This window comes from Nymphalis io, chromosome 18 (assembly GCF_905147045.1).
Source record: "Nymphalis io chromosome 18, ilAglIoxx1.1, whole genome shotgun sequence".
NCBI lineage: Eukaryota > Metazoa > Arthropoda > Insecta > Lepidoptera > Nymphalidae > Nymphalis > Nymphalis io.
Genome location: NC_065905.1, coordinates 10,479,656 through 10,497,682, shown reverse-complemented (window position 1 = coordinate 10,497,682; position 18,027 = coordinate 10,479,656). Strand labels below are relative to the sequence as shown.

General features: G+C 34.7%; 2 protein-coding genes across 9 annotated transcripts in view; one reads left to right on the top strand and one right to left on the bottom strand.

The window, feature by feature from the left end:
• Nucleotides 1-18,027, top strand: part of LOC126775497 (fatty acid-binding protein-like) — a 98,704-nt gene that overhangs the window by 76,691 nt on the left and 3,986 nt on the right. The window lies entirely within an intron of this gene.
• Nucleotides 12,996-18,027, bottom strand: part of LOC126775435 (T-box transcription factor TBX3-like) — a 118,267-nt gene continuing 113,235 nt past the window's right edge. For 7 of the 8 annotated variants that reach the window (XM_050497382.1, XM_050497383.1, XM_050497384.1 and 4 more), the window contains 2 exons: nucleotides 15,279-15,409; nucleotides 12,996-15,092 (listed from right to left, as the gene is read on the bottom strand). In XM_050497382.1, the coding sequence (XP_050353339.1) occupies nucleotides 14,518-15,092; nucleotides 15,279-15,409 (706 nt within the window). In that variant the 3' untranslated portion in view covers nucleotides 12,996-14,517. The remainder of the gene's footprint in view (nucleotides 15,093-15,278; nucleotides 15,410-18,027) is intronic. The other variant, XM_050497389.1, reaches the window with a different exon arrangement.

The following is an 18,027-nucleotide window of genomic DNA, read 5'->3' as shown; positions in this document are numbered from 1 at the left end:
ATTATATATTCGATTAGTTAATTATTTTTGTTATTAATATACACGATTCGTCTCTATCACACTTCTGTTCATAACGCCAGTTGTAAATACTGTACAATTACAGGGTATAAAACGCTCCCTGACGGGTGGCGTTAAATGGACACCGACAAAAAATAGGCGATGCGTGCGCGTTCACACCGATTCCTTTGGATAATATATATATAATAACTTGCACTTATCTACAAGCTCTTGTGAACCTGGCTTTGTTTATAAAGCCTAATACTCGAATATTACACGATTTCATTATAACATATATTTAATACATTATTTTAATAAATTTAAATGTATTTGATGCGGTTTTGTCATGTTATATATAACACAATTGATATTGTATTTCTCTCCTTTAACTATTTTCATAGATTTAGTATTTATTTTACTCAAAGTTAAATGTTTTATTCCATAATCTGATTGTATTTAAACACAATAAAATATTGTATTCACGGCAATTACAGTTTCATTGTTAAAATTCGGTTTTGCTTTGTTCACAAATAAATTATAGTGCCCAGTCCACACTCGTCCGTGGCGCGGCGACAGATCGCGCCAATTTGAATATTAATAGCGTCAGCCGCGCGTGAAAACTGACGCGGTGGACGCTTCGACGATTATACTGGAACTGGCTATGTTCACGTTCACTGTTTGATACTGAAAGTTTGTTTTGAAGCGAATTCTTCGTTCGTGATGGTAGTAAAGGTCCAAGGTTAGTTACGCCTTTGACGTATAATAGTTTTTATTTCTGTGACGTGCATGGAGATGCACGCACTTTGGTTTATTTTTTTAATTAAATATGATAGTTTGTGGCCAATAGGCCATCTATGGTATACTTAGTTACCACACACATATTACTATGCGGTAAGAATATATGTATACTTATATTTAATTAAACGAAAACTAATGTAACAGTCTGTTAATGTCCTACCCCACCAGGAAACCTTCTCTTTTCAAAAGAAAGTTTTCATCAACTTAATTTTACAAGACCAATAATAATTATGTCTATGCGTCTGTTTAAAAATATAAAACAATATGGTATTAAAAATAATGTAATGTATTGTCGGCGAACTACGTATAGTAGTATGTAAGTAACAGCCTGTAAATGTCCCACTACTGGGCTAAGGCCTCCTCTCCCTTTTTGAGGAGAAGGTTTGGAGCTTATTCCACCACGCGGCTCCAATGCGGGTTGGTGGAATACACATGTGGCAGAATTTCGATGAAATTAGACACATGCAGGTTTCCTCACGATGTTTTCCTTCACCGAAAAGCACGAGATGAATTACAAACAGAAATTAAGCACATGAAAATTCAGAGGTGCTTGCCCGGGTTTGAACCCACGTTCATCGGATAAGATTCAGGCGTTCTTACCACTGGGCCATCTCGACTTACTAGTTTATATAGTAGTATGTACTATTATATAAACTATTTCCCATAACTATTTTCTTTTGCAACATTATATTCCTTCTTTTAAATATTATTCACTAGCTTATAAACAGCTGTACTGGACCCATGCTGGGTTCTGCGATCTAATCATCACTCCCTTCGCTTCTGGAAAGCGCCTCGGTTGCCATATACATTATTGTATTAGACATGATGGATTCCTTATAAAGCCACTGGCACTCTGCGATCTAAGATTGTATCTCCCTTGGCATAGGTAGTTATTACACTTTTTCCTTTCGTCTTATACACTTTATTGATCTTTAATGACTTTGTTGCGTTCAATTGTCGTTTATTATTAAAAAAATGAATTATAAGTAAATAATGTATTTATGTTTAGTGATACATTCATGTACATTAGTTACAACAATTTTGTTTTTCAAATCATTTTCTTTTAATATGTTTTTTTTATTTCGTATGCATTTAATTATAATATATTTTGTATTAGTAATGTTTAGATATTAGAAATAATATGTAGTTAAATGTCTCATCCAGTTACTTTTATAAAACGTTAAAATCGTCGATGCGCAACTCGGCCATATGACCGCACCCTTAGCCATTGACAGCCGATGCATAAATCAGGCCAATAAATAAATATCGCTTCAAATCGCTTCCGGTCCCTAATGCAGTGTAATTTAAAAGGCCTATGCCCTTAAACCTGTCACTTTGGACAATAATTTTGGCTGAATCCTCACGTGTAAATTGTTATTTAATAATAAATATAAATGATAAACTATGTTTACTCATTAATTGTTTTATTTTTAATGTTATTTGTCGGCAATACGTGTTTTTGCTAATAAACTGATGTTTTACTTGAACACCATGTATTCTATCGTCATAGAGCAACACTTACTGTGTTGGTTTCGAAAGTGGGCGAGCCAGTGTAACTGAAGGCACAAGGGACATAACATCTAAGATGTTCCCTGAGTTGACTTACCAACATCATCATTTGCCGGTCTGCCTATCTGTTATTATATAAAAAAAGTTATATCTTGTCAATTACCTGTAAAGTATAAGGTTAGTTGTATTAAGTATCTAATATTATATTATTACATAAAATCTACATGACTGGTGTCAAAATCTATTCTATATATAAATCTATTTATTATATATAAAAATTGCTGCGTATAATTAAATCCATCGTAAAGTCGGTAACTTTGATGGTATTATTGTATGAAAATCTCAAAAAAATGCGGTCAATTTCGCATTTGTTGTCACATGTTTTCGTGACAAAAAAAAACATGTAACATTGGATAAAATAAACATACTTAATATTGTTTTGCCCTGCAAGCTTCTCATTTTCTTCATTAGTATATTGCACCTGTGCGAAGCAGAAGTTAGGTGCTAGCTTAATATAATATAAAATTTAATGTTATTAAATCAATAATACACACTACACCTGACAAGATCTAACACTAGACTGGTGGTAGGGCTTTGTGTACTGGTGGTAGGGCTTTGTGCAAGCTCGTCTGGGTAGGTACCACCCACTCATCAGATATTCTACCGCAAAACAGCAATGCTTGATATTGTTGTGTTCCGGTTTGAAGGGTGAGAGAGCCAGTGTAATTACAGGCACAAGGGACATAAAATCTTAGTTCCCAAGGTTGGTGGCGCATTGGCTATAAGCGATGGTTGACATTTCTTAGAATGCCAATGTCTAAGGGCGTTTGGTGACCACTTACCATCAGGTGGCCCATATGCTCGTCCACCTTCCTATTCTATAAAAAAAAAAAAAAAATAACAGGTTACAGAATTCGAATCCCAAATAACCTGGTCCCCCGCACAAAGGAGCCGGGTACCTTTCTGAAGGTTTCCACTGCGTGAAAGGAAAAGGTTACCGAATTAATTTGGAAACAAATGCAATACGAATTGTTGTCACAATCTAATCTCCTATCAAGTAAATAATTTTGGTATAAATATAAAATATTTTCCCCTGTTAGTCAAAAAATCAAAATGCTTTATTCAAGCATTGAAGAATTACACTTTCTTATTGATAGTCAAACTAGAAACTACCACCATCAGAAAATAAACACCCAGCCCTGAGAACCGGCGAAAGAAACTCAGCAGTTTTTTTAAATTATTATTAAATATTTTTAGTAAATATCCTTATAAATTACGAGGGTATTGATATTGTACCTCAATCGGAAAATTTGGCATTTTTTACTTATTAGGATTTGGCATTTTACGTAATAACGCTTAATTACTATAATTTGATTAATATTTTGAATCTAAATCATTTTTATTTATCTATGTATATATTTCAGTTAAATCGATATGATAAGCGCGGAAATATGATCAAGAGCTTCGTCAACGTTCAATGTCATTGTCCTGCAACAGTGTTGTATTTATGAGCCATTAATGTGACGCCGTTAAGAGCATCATAATATTAATATTTTATCTTTATAGCGATAGAATCCTCTAGATATATTTCATCATCTTACTAAATATAACACGTTTTTAATATTGTTTTCTAATAAAAATGAGGAGCAGTGCTATTCTGTAAGAAGTCATTCTGTATTTTGTGAAATGTTCAAAACCGACATAGACATTTTGATGCTTGTGTTTTTTTTAACGTTATCATCATTTATTATTAGCTAATGTCGCATATCAATGTCTGGCATTCTAAGATTGTGTTCTTCGGTGTGTTTCGAATTTGTTCTTAAAGAACTGCTATATAGCGGCCGTTTTTTTTCCTTTTTACTTATCATCATTGTTTTCATAATCATTGTTTTTATTTTACTGATAAAATTTATATATGCCGAGATGGCTTAGTGGTTAGAACGCGTGAATCTTAACCAACGATCGTAGGTTCAAACCCAGGCAAGCACCACTGAATTTTCATGTGCTTAATTTGTGTTTATAATTTATCTCGTGCTTGACGGTGAAGGAAAACATCGTGAGGAAACCTGCATGTGTCTAATTTCATTGAAATTCTGCCACATTTGTATTCTACCACCCCACATTGGAGCAGCGTGGTGGAATAAGCTCCAAACCTTCTCGTCAAAAGGGAGAGGAGGCCTTAGCCCAGCAGTGGGACATTCACAGGCTGTTACTGAACTTACTGATAAAAAAATATGTTTATCTTGAATAATTATTTTTTATTCTTAATACAGTCCAGAAAGTTGTACAAGAGACAGCAGGTCACCAAAGATTAAGGTAGAAGAAAGACAAATAACGATATTTTCGGAGGTGCGTTCTCTTTTCCTAGCTAGTTTACGTTATCCTAGGTTCAGTAGGTGTACTATCTATCTGAGGCATTCTTATAAGTGGTCTGATAAAACAAATCTAAGCGTGTTTACAGGGAAGCAAAACAAATAGATAAACCATTCTTGGTTTGCACGAATTCTCTCCCTCCTGCTGATATTTAATTTTGATATGAAAACCGTGACAGAGCCCCAGCTCGCCAACCCAATATATTATCGTGTATCTACTGGCCAATATTACCGCAAAATATTAGCCGTTGCGAATCTAGTATTAAGGCCTGTCCACTTTACTAGCATTTTTGCCAATTAATCGGCGATTATCGACCTAACGTCGACAGACACAAGGTTCATTTTCTAATATTCACTGATAACGATTCCACGAAATATGATAACGTGAATTATATCATAAGGCTACTGCGTTTGAGTATCAAATGCGATCACGCGATTTTGACGTCTTAAGTATGCTGTATTTTTAGAAGTTTTGAGGTAAAATGAACTTTATCTTGACGAGTTAAGACTTAATATAATCCGCGTCTCAACGGTGGCACTTGACCGATCTCTTGGGATACACTAGGGCCTTTAGTCACGGTTTTATTTGAATTCACCGAAATGCGTTGCGACAAATATTTGGACATTTATTGCGATTGCGACTGGTGTCGAATATTAAATGTTGATTTTATACGCTTGACGTTGATTCGTCGCGGTTGATTTCTGGATCTGCCAAACGACTTGGGCGAGCCGCAAAGGGAAAGATCGCCATCTCGTCTCGTTCTATATTAATGTCTAGATATGATCTCGGATATTGGTTGGAAATTTGTGTAACGGCAATATAAATACTAGCGGCTTTACCTATTAATATTGTTTAGGTGTGATTAGTGAAACAATGCTTTGTTCTTCTTTCAAATGTCAAAATAATGATGTCAGAAAGAGAAAACACCTTAAGCAACGCTTATAAGTAAGGTAATCATTCTATGAATGATAATGTTGATGACTGACGTCAATCATTTTTAATTATAAGAATGTGTTATATCAATCATCGTTTTGCTTTCTAAATAATGTAATATAAAACCAAGTTTTCGACACCAAAGAGTCAATACAAAATACTTTAATTTTGACTACAAATAAATTTAAAGCTTATGTTAAAACAACAAGATAGATAAGATTTATTGCATAAACAAGAATATATAGACGAGAAAAAGCGTGGCGTTAGTATTCGTTATTCGTATTTAGTTGACTTTGTAATATTTGAGAAAAAGAGAAACAACTGAGTTTTTTGCCGTTCTTCTTGGTTCAATCTACATTCTTGCTAGCAGTTTTATTCAATTTAATCCTATTTCACGGTGATTTGAAAGTTATAAAGGCTTACTTGATAAAGTTCGATTTCATTTTTGAATAATAGTACTTGTATTTAAGTTTCGAAGATAGTTAGTTTCGACGTGGACTCCAAAGTGCTGCGCATTAGAGTGACAATTTTATCATTCGCACGCCGGCGTCGTCTGCACCTGCGCTGTCACCGCACGCCGCTAAAAAATCAAGCAAAACAGTGACAATTGGTGCATATCCCCGACGAATTATCCCTCTTCGGCGCCTTTGTCCAATTGAAGCTTCCTTTATTTCAGCTTTTTTGCCGTTTTTTCCATTCTCATTTGGTTATTTATCTGCTCTTTTTTGGATCGGACAATGAGCGCGCCGCTCATTATATCGTCTCTGGTTTAGCACGCGACCCGCTACTAAATCTCCGTTGGAATTCTAGCGAATTATCCGACGAACAAGGCCCGTTTTTTCGGGTGATTGATTGGAGTAAAAATTACTTTCTGTTTTTTCTCGACACCGAAGTTTCCGTCTCATCGATTCACTTTATATCGTGGGGTTGAATCGGATGGATTGATTTTAGTTGGCGGTCGCGATAAGATAAATCTCAGCCGGTATTAACATACGCTGAAAGACATATATCGGGGTCGCGAGAGTCATTAATTTAGAGTATCGTGGCAGGTAATCTCTGCGCAGTTCGGTGGCTCGCCGTTTCTCGGTAGCTGTCGGAAATAGATCAGCCCACCCGTCAAGTGTTTTGGACTTGGGTGCATACTAAAACCTGAATGTAGCAAAACGTGATTGCATTTGCAATCATTTGCACTGGTGTCGGGGGCTCTGTTTACGCAGAATTGGATTTTATTTCGTAGGCAATATGATATGTTTTAATAAGATCGAAAATTACAATCACTTGTTGAGCAATCCCTTACGGTTTTAAGAGTTGCACAATTTTAGACAATGTTCGCATAGTCATATTCCCAAAAACGGTAGCGGGATGCATAATGCATGCGGACTGCTATTGTCTCAGGCAGGATGGATGTCTGTCTAAATTACCCGTCGATTAGTTTCTGGGTAAAATGATTTTGTATTCCTCGGCTGCTAACTTGCGAAAACATGCATATAAAAAATAGGATGTAATCAATTGATGCAATATCTTGCTTACGATTGCAATCGCTTTAAATGGAATTATTCATGAGTATGATGTATGTCTTTATCGCTCTTATCATATGTATAAAATAAAAACGAAAATACGCAATGCGTGCTTAGGCAGGATATCAAATAGGCCAAAGAAACAGCATACCTGGGATATTTTGATAGTAATATATATTTATATTGTTTTGTTAGTAAAAACAACAATAAATTAAATTAAAAAAAATAACAAAATAGTTTTTATATAAAATCCAATTGGTGGATTTAGCAGGGTAGTAGATTCACGTGGTGGCAAGGCTTAGTGCAAACCCGTTGGGATAGGTATCACATAATTATCTATAATTGTACCATTAAACTGCAATAATTTGTATTGATGTGTTCGTGGTGAAGAGTGAGCCAGTGTTATTAGAGGTAGATGATTAAATTCCTATAGTTACTCGTCACTGTCTAAGGGCGGTGGCCAGACTACCTTCCTATTCTTACTTAACAAAATAATATCGATATACAGCGTTCTTGCCACCATTCCAGACGGTCACGATTTGTACAGTAGCTATTTTTTTTATATGTATTTAAGGCTTTAATGTGAATAATTCTTTCGTTCTGATATATCTCTCTGTATCTGATATATGATACTTAGGCTACTTATGTAGATGTGTGTGTTATATTGTGTAAACAAAAATGCAAATAAAATCATTCGTGATTCAAAATGACATCATAAGATTTAGGATATGGTAGAGATAGGCCCTCCAGCGTCACGCTGGCAACTGTCGTGACATTCCCATCATATTGTCGGCTCCAACAGTAAGGAGATCTTTTGAGATATTTTAGTATATAAAAGGAATAAACGAATTTGTGTATCTAAACTATTCATGTTGGTATACGTAATATGTAAAAGGTGAATTTAACACTTTGCTCCTAAAAGCATTTCAAGCAATCTCTAATTTTACGAATCATTAAATAGCTCGTCCGCAGGAGCCCTCGCCATGACGAGGGATGACGACAACGTCAAACCGAGGGGTTTCCCTAATAAATATCTCAAAAATAATAAAAAAGTCGACACGGACAGCGAAAGATGTCGTCAACGAACATTCGTTAAAATTCTGCGGCGCCTAACCGCGCCACCGGCGATGGAAATGTCCAAAAATTCATAATTTTTTGTCGGCCGCAATTCGTCGTCGCGAAAATGGCCGAATAAATGTCACTTTTTGTTCGCTAACAATTGCCGGCTTCGGTACAGGATGGAAAAAATTGTAACATATGAGAGAGCCCCCGATATATTCGACGGGAAACTTTTGTTACTTTACCTTTTACATTCCGATATTTTTTTCCCGTTTTCGCTTTCGGCAAATTGGTTCCGTACACTGGAAGGTAATCTCTGCATTTATAACTCGGCGTACCAGTGTTCATTCGCTCACTACTCAAGAGTGTGGGATCGATTATTTGCAAAATAATGCTCATTGGATTTCGTACATAATGGTACAATAATGCGGAACTAGATCGATCATTCTAGACTCTGATAACACAGAGTTCCATTAAACAAGATTCGTGTTTCTTAATATTATTATATTTATTATTATGAATGAAATTGTTTGAAATGCAAAAACAATATTCTGCCAATCTGGAAATGTAAATATAATATGGTATGCACTGATTTCTGATGATTACAAACAATATTAGGAATATACATTTAATAAATAAGTAATATATATTTTAAAAAAAACCACCAACCCGTTTTGGAATAGACGTGGGATAAGCTCCTCAAGAGGGGGGGGGAGTCTTTGCCCTGTAGCGGGAGATTAATATGCTGTTAGTTACTTCAGTAATAACACCGTAACCGTACCGTAACAGCCTGTGAATGTCCCACTGCTGGGCTAAAGGCCTCCTCTCCTCTTTTTGAGGAGAAGGTTTGGAGCTTATTATACCACGCTGCTCCAATGCGGGTTGGTGGAATAAGCTCCAAACAGTAATAACACGATAATGAAATATTTCACTTTAAAATGTCTTATAAGTAAATTATTACTTGATTTTTAAGTGAGACATTTTTATGTTTCCGATTGTATCGCCTCAACTATATTAGGATTTGTTCCTAAATCAGTTTTATCACGTCCTAAATAAACTCAGAATTTACCTCTAGATTGCCACTGCATCTGTGTGCATTGTCTCAAGTGATTTGTGACGACGTCCGTATCAACGAAAGAGATGATTATATAGGATTACCATATATCCGAGTGGGACGGAATGGGCTTTAACAATTAATTATAATGGGGAATCGCCTATAGCTTGTTAGCGGCTTTTTTCAATTTTCATTCTCACGGCTCGAAATTCTTCGAATAACTTTTCACGCCGGTTTCAAGTTGGACAACTAAGTTATGTCTCTGAATTTTTTTTTGTGATAAATTACAATTTTAATTAATGTGAATTCCTAAAATGTTGATTTATGGAGCAATTTCGTTAAGTTTAAGACCACGATTAACCGTATAAGACAACATTCGCTCACTTATTTAAGTATGAATTTTGTTAAAGCCATGTATTAGCAAATAAATATGCAATTATCCCACATATATAATGCAAAGCGAACCTAAACTTGGTTAGTTCTCATGAACAAGTTAGTACATAAGGTATACAAATAATAATAACTATATGATGAATGTAAGTACATAATATTTAAGTTGAGATGGCTCAGTGGCTTGAAGATCCGAAGATTGCGAGTTCAAATCCATGCAAGTTTCACTGAATTTTTATATGCTTAATTTATGTTTTTAATTTATCTCGTTCTTTGTGTCAAAAATGATTGTGTCTTTGCCACATGTAAGGGAATAAAGAGTGCTATATATATGTACCTGCGCAGTTGGCTTGTATAAATCTAAGTTTTATTTAAAAAAGTATTCAGATGTGTTACCGATTTTAGTTGAAGTTGGCTAATTGGTTAAGCCGAGAGCATTCAAACAAAGTTTCTAGTGAATAATTAAAATATAATTGAACTATAGTTCACATTTATAATAATATTATTGACTTAAATTGATGTATTGATTAGAAAATGTTTCGAATCGTAAATGTCAACAGCGATAGTCTATCATTGGATCAAATAGAAAAATGTTCATAGAAAGTAATCTATTGGCTATGCGGCGCGTGTTGTTGAGTTATCGGCGCGAAGTTACCTTACAAGCCGAGACGAGAACACACCGGCAATCGTCACGTGACACGTGTCAACTGTGATTTACGAGACTTTTATTTATCAGCTTTTTTTGCAAGATTGCTGTGAGCACGAGAAGGGTTCAGAAAAACTTTACTCAGCCATCCGTTTTCTGTGATATTAGAACTGATTTCGTTGTATGGAATACTAGTTTTCGCCTGCGGTTCCACCTACGTGTAGGGGAGGGGCGCAAGTATTAGGTAAAAAGTATATGTCCTTCCTTGAGGCTCAAACTTCCTTCATAGAAAATTTCATCAAAATCGGTTTAGTGGTTTAGCTGTGTAAGGGTAACATACAGAGTTATTTTCGATTTTTTAATATTAGTATATATCTATACTATATTCGATGGCAAATAATGGCAGGAGGGCTAAATTCCATGCGTTTGCTGATTGCTCAGTTATATTATATAACACAGACAGTTCTTGATTAATATATATACAGAACCATAATATATATGTTTAATACAAAACGATTCCACTTAACTATTTATAACCTCATTGATTTTACTTCCAAAGTTTCGATAACATTTCGCCGACATCCATAATTTATCACGAATTCATAATGAATACCAGTTTTCTTAGGATCTCGACCAGTAATGTCCTATCAATTCAAATTTTTTTAGTCACTACACACTGTCCTGCTGTTGGAATCGGTTATAACATTATTTGACAGGACCGAATATCGCTATCTCATTCTTATGTTTGAGTTTAAAAGAGATGGTTACAAGAAAATTAGCCATATTACATTTGTTACGAACAAAATATACATTGAATAATTCGTTAGAATTTGTTATTGCGAAACATTCGCAAATGAAAACAATAAAAACTAAAAGATAATCGACTGCTTATTTAATTGTAATCGCGTGTAAACATGCGTATACGTGCTAGCTTAAATTACCGCACGCACTCCACGCGTTTGTTCCTAAAAACTATAACTGCGCAACCACTCGCAACTAATTTCTGACCGGTCAAGTTAGATCACGCATTGCAATTTCACAACAAATTCATTAGCGTCTCAATGCGTTTAAGAAATGATAATGGATAAGCGAGTTAATTGCGGTTCCTGCAGGATATAGATGACAATCATATGTAGTCCTCATTACCCACCCAATTCTCGTGGAGCATGAATGGGCATAAACCAGAGCGCAATCTGCGCAGTTTATCACACCAACACCGCGATACGGTGACGGTACGGGTACGTACTCTCAGTTATCATTCATCTACTTCGCGTAGCACCTTATAAAACTTATCAAAGAAAAACTAGTTTAGCATACAAATACAACTAAGTGGGCGAATGGCGAGCTCGATCTGATACTGTACGCAATTACGCCAGTACGTGACACCTCGTTGGGATTATTATCTGATGCTATCTCCTACACCATGCCTTAGACTTGGGAGCGTCTTCAATTATAGTATGAAGCTTGTTATACAAGTTAGAAAAAAAAAGTTTTTTATGGCCAACGAGTGTCACGGCTGCGATTAAAGATTGTGTTCCCTTTTTGATTATGTGCCTCGACGTTTTATTATAACAATGAGGTGTACCGCGATGTAATGTGTATTCAAGGTCTTCCAACTTTCTACGTTCCATGATTGCAACAGTGAGATTCAGAAACGGACACAGAAAACATCTGACAGTGTCTATTGATAATCCTATAGAGTTAGGACAGTAAATAAATTACAAAGGGGTACGATAAAGAATTGTATGCAGATAATAGCTTATGTAAGGAAATACAGTTGTTCTAGTTGTAACAAACTTTTACCTAAATGGAACGCTTCGATAGACTTTAAGACAAGTTTAATTGTAGGCAAAAAAAATTGAAACACAATTTCGTACGGTCCTGGGTGAATACGGTTACATTATTTTGTCATGAGAAGTGTTTCTTGTGGTCATTATTAGCTTCTTAAGCGTCATAAGCACCGTTGGTGAGGCTGTACATACCAGAGAAACTTTCAAAAAGGATTGGCATTAAGCAGTAAAAGTAAAATCACCATACAGTAAAATGAGTATAAATAAAAAAAGTAAAAACTGCACCCTAAAAATTTGGGATAAGTGCTTGCGAATGATTAGGCAGTTTTTAAAGTCAGTGGTTGTTCAAATGCTATTAGTTATATAACGCTATTATAAATGTAATAAGAAGGTTCTTTATACTAATTTCAATATCGTAAAATCTTTATGATACAATAGTCATAATATTGAGGAATCATCTACATACTATGTTATGCGCTAAAAATACCGTTATAAAAACATCTTTACAGTTCTATTCAATTTGTCGCCGGCGATATCTTTTCTCGAAAAAATCTTACGTACAAAGGTAATGTGAATCTTTAACGTTTCACAAGAACTAAATATTGCTAATATCGTTCTAATAATATCTATGGACATTTCAACCTCTGGTTTTCTCATTTAGGTACATTTCTATCTACTATATAAAACTCCTTCTCATGAGGTATAACCTTGCTAAATTGTCAATTCATGTTATATAATAACACTTTATCATTCATATTTAGGTTGTACAATATATGAGTGGGTGGTGGTAGCCCTGACTGCCCTTAACTGAGCGTCTAGTAGAATCTTTAGTAAATTTTAAATTAGAATTCAAATAGTTTTGAATTTGCTTTGTTAATTAAAATTTTGATCAACGTACTTTTAATATTAAGGGTTCAAAAGAAACAATATTATTGATTTTGTCAATAGATTTATCTATATATTTTAATGAATAGTTCTCAATACAGCTGTCATATTGTTACAGTCTCTTTCAATTTCACCAAGCAATGTGTTTTTAATCTGTAGAAAAATGGCAAATCAAATATGTTAATGCGTCTTAAGTCAAATCATTCATTGTCTTGTTAATGATGAAAAAAAAAAAACAATTTTCACATATTATGTCTATTTCCAGTTACACTTTAATGAGCTTATATTTAATGAATTCCATGGAAAATTATATTCATTTATAATTATATATTTTGTATTTTAACTAAATATTTATCAACTATATATTACAAAATTTAACTTACAGTTAGATTTTTATCAATCGTTTATTTTTTTAGTTGCGTTTAGTTTTCACTTCATGAAATAATATACAAATAGTAAGATAATATAAAATTATTCTTCCATACATTTATACATTAAAAAAAATTAAAGACAATAAATACTCTATAGTTATAATAGTTAATTTACTTTGTTATAATTTGATTTTTTTTTTTTAATTTTGAAAGTAAAAACTAAACGCAATCTTTTCACAGCACAATTGACAAAACATATTTTCAAAATATGTCGATTAGTAAACACGTAAATATATACCTTACAAATTGTATTTACAAAATAAAGCAATATTATTTAATTAGGTATTTTATTATATTAGAGTGGGAAAATGAAACAAATTGAAAAATTTCGATGAAAGGGGCTCTCTAATATTAAAGTATCGATAAAATGAGGTTAAATTGTGTAGTAGGATGAAGTAAATATAAAAAAGTGATAAAATCTAAACATATTCAATTTTTGTCTTCAAATATTCTTAATAAAAGAAAAGTATAATATTCTAAATTCCTTAGTAAATATTGTAAGCCCTTTTCATCGTCAATTATATTCCTATTGCTATTGCAGTGGAGAATCTAATGTGAAAACTATTGTGTTTCAAACTACGCGTTCGATGTGACGTCATTTTTAATTCGATTGCAACATTATCTGTTTTAATGTCACTTTGACAGATTACATATAAAACCTCTTTTAAATTTACGCGCTAACGTAAAATCAGTATTAGTATTGACTTTACTGACTTTGCTGGAGTGAAAATGTTGCAAAATACGAAATAGAGGGAAACTTCTATTTTGACCATAGTTTGCTCAAAAAAATATAATAAAATCTTTCCCTATTTTTATTTAACATTGGTAAATCACAGGCAACTAAATCAAACAGTTTGTATCAAAAATATTTCTTTACATAGAACAAAAAGTAATTTAAAACTTGACAGATTATTTTTTATCAATGGTAAATATAAAAGCATTCCGCAAATGAGTATATCCCATTGGACCGTCCATCGAACATTAATGACGACTAAACAACCATCTAGTGTAAGCTTAACTATTTACAAACATTACGATCGACCCGAATAGAACTCGACAGAAAAACAAAATAGGAACGATACAAAACGACGCCCCGGCGCGGAGCTGATATAAATACACTCTATGTACACTCGAGTCAGTCCTGTGTCTCGACGTCGAGACCGTTGACCATGCGTTCGATGCTTTTAAGATCGGACGCAGGGGGGGTCGCGGCGCTCGTCGTAGACGTGGGCGCGTCGGGAGGGGGGTCAGCCGAGGCCGCTCGTGCCAGAGGGGAGCCAGCCCTCGGCCGCGCCGGAGATGAACTGAGGCTTCTCGCTCTTGGAGCTACTTGTTCGAACGCAGATCCCAAGCCCGGCAGCGCGTACGGTGCGAACCTATGCGTTTTGCTCAGTGACGGCGCTGGTGCGGGGGCCGGTGGCGCTGGCGGGGGAGGGAGAGAATATTGCTGGAGTAGAGGATGAAGATTGAAAAGGAGGCCTGGTGGCATTTGATGTGGGGGGAAGAATGGTGGTGGGTACAGTGAAGGAGGATAAAGGTATGGTAAGAGAGGTGGTTGGACCGGAGGACCGAGTGAGACATCTGGTGCCGGGGAGGGTCGCGAGGGGCCTGCAGGAGGGGATTGTGCGCGTGCGCCGCCCGAACATGAAGAATCTGAACCAGCTTCATCAGCGCCGGAATCCGCACCTCCTCCGCTCGAACTAAACCATGCTGTAAAAGTGTACAAGCTTTAGTTGTAACTCATGATAAGAATACGCATTAATATTGAAAAAATATACCTAATGTATAAAGTCGTATATATTCTTAAAATCGATCAAGACTAGACTTACTCACACGCCATGCATCAATATAGAACTAAGATAATAATATTATTTAAATAGAATAATATAAGCTTACAGCTGGTAGTGTGCTGCGGTGGCGGCGGCGGCGGACTGGAGGGCCCCCCGACGTCGAGTGGCCTTTCGTCGTCATCTTCCCGCGTGTCCGACCGCGCCGTCAGCAGCGCCTGCCTGCGGTACACGGACAGACTGCTCGTGTTATCATTGTGAAACTTTTCAAATATTATATTCTACAAGAACAACAATTAATAATACTATAATACCTCTATCTAGTAATCTTAGTAATTGTAACATTTATTTTTAATAAAATGTTTTGAAGATAAAACCAGATTCAATTCATGGTTCTACTCAATTTCTAGTTACATATAACTTAAATTCTATTTAAAAAGATAACAGTGACATGTGTATTCGGTTGGTGAGTTGAGTGAGTCATTTGAATAACAGTTGCACAGATTATTATTACACACATTATTTATATAGTTAATATAAACACACTTGGATTATCAACATGGGTTGTAACTAAAAAAATAATAAAAAGAGAAAAACATTATTAATTTTTCTAACTTACTGTATTTTCCTATTTGATATTTTTATTTTATAATAAAATTTAATCTATTTTAAATGGCAATTTTCGACGGGTGTCAAACGGCTGACATTTCGGCTAATGGCGCGCGACCCTCGACCGCCAAAGGTTAATCATCTTCTAATGACAGTGGCGAACGTCGCCCTTTCAGTGTCGAACGTGTCACGAATGTGCGTTAGTCTTTTACTTGTCTATACTTGGTTCATGTGGTTTCATTATAACATATACACAGAATACATTTTCATTATCTAAAATATTATTAAACCAGAATCTTATACGAGCAATTAAATATCATTTATCAAATAAGTATCAACTATATACGTCAATTTTTTCTTTTATCTATCTCTACTCACTCCACGGCAAAGAAATTCTCAGAGATCTTTGTGTGCGTTACTATTATGAATTTTTAAACTATAAGATACTGCACAGATCTATTAATACACGAACAATTGTTACAAAATCAACTTTTTTAATCAATCAAGTCAACTACCTCAACGAGTAAGTACAGAAAAATACGGTTACTTATTCTAAATTTAAATTACAAACGTAATTTAAGTGATAGTTAACTTTTCGTTGTTCTATATTCAACTGTCATTTAATTTTCATTGTGATGCCGTTTATAGAACAAAAGCAATGTTTTTTAAAATGTCCGCTAACCCTGCCGGCCAATTATTCGCCTTCTGCCGCAAAACAAACAAGTCTTTATCCGCATTGTCCCACTGATCCCTAAATACGTCGGTCGTCTTCATCCCGCAGACCGGGACCCCTGATTACCGGGGTTCCGTACTAAATTTATTTTATTAACTCGTCTCATCGCCGACTGATAGAATTTAATTTGTGCCACCCCTTGTATCACAGGGCTGTCAAATATTTACTCAATAAATTCTTGGATTAAGTTTGATTTGTTGGTATATTGTACAGCTTATGTTGTTATATTTTTATGTCCCGACGAAAACTATTGTTTTGGTAAACCTAACACAATGAATGTTCTATCTGATTGGCTATTTTATTTTATAGAAACGTAATATTTTTTTCATATTTAGTTAGATTTTTTTTTTATAGAATTCTAAGCGATAATTTTTAATATAAATAATATAATAGTTCTAGAAACATCTATCAAATAATAATGAATTAAATACATATCTGATAGTTCAGTATAGTAAGTATTGTTTATTTGCTTATAAAGTATGTCAGATATTCATATTTAATTAAATTAATATCATTAAATAGTTATAATAATCGTATACCATCAAATACTTTTAAGCAAAACATCTAAAAAAATACACATCTTACTAATTCTAAATTGTAATACGGAATGTATTTATTCAGCTTCATATGAGGTAATCGTTGTTTACTATTTTCTAAATTAATTTATCCAATTAACGGAAATCGAAATAAATAATATAATTCGTTTATGTACAACCCTAAGTTAAACTGCGCATTAGGGTGTTCATGTTACAATGTAAACGCGACTAGGGTGGCTCGCCTTGTAATTTTACCAAATTTTTTATCCCCAAAAAAAACCGGTAAAGTTCAAAACCCTGAAGCTTTTATTGAAAACTCTCGGAAGAGTTTGTTAAAGTGCTCAAATGACTATTGCGAGAATTGTGTTTAAGCTCGAGGTGTGACTTTCAACATCAAACGTCGCGGTTAATTTTTGAGGGTTACAGCTTTTCTTTACATTTTCCTAATACAGATGGTATTTAGTATATAGGAGCTATGGAATAGTGGATAGGATATTAACTGAAAATCGTGTGTTCAGGCACAAGGGACATAACATCTTAGTTCCCAAGTTTGGTGACGCATTGGCGATGTAAGCGATGGTTATCATTTCTTACAATGTCACTGTCTATGGGCGTTGGTGACCACTTACCATCACGTGGCCCATATGCCCGTCCGCCTTACTATACTATAAAAAAAAAAACTATTATTATATATGGCTATTTTATAAAATATTCTTGAAAATGAGTTAATAAATATATAATAACAAGCCACTTATAATAATTCTTATCTTTTGTACATAGAACACAGTATTTCGGAGACATACGTTTAAAAAAAAGCCGATTGAATTGAGAACGTTCTTATATTTAAATCTAAGCAGCTGATGAGCCTTCATATAGTTTAAAATATTTCTTAAACCACAATTTACTCAACTAAATGATCCGACGCAATATAATCTGACGAGACAAAAGACATCACGTGATGGTGGAAGTCGGCTGTATAC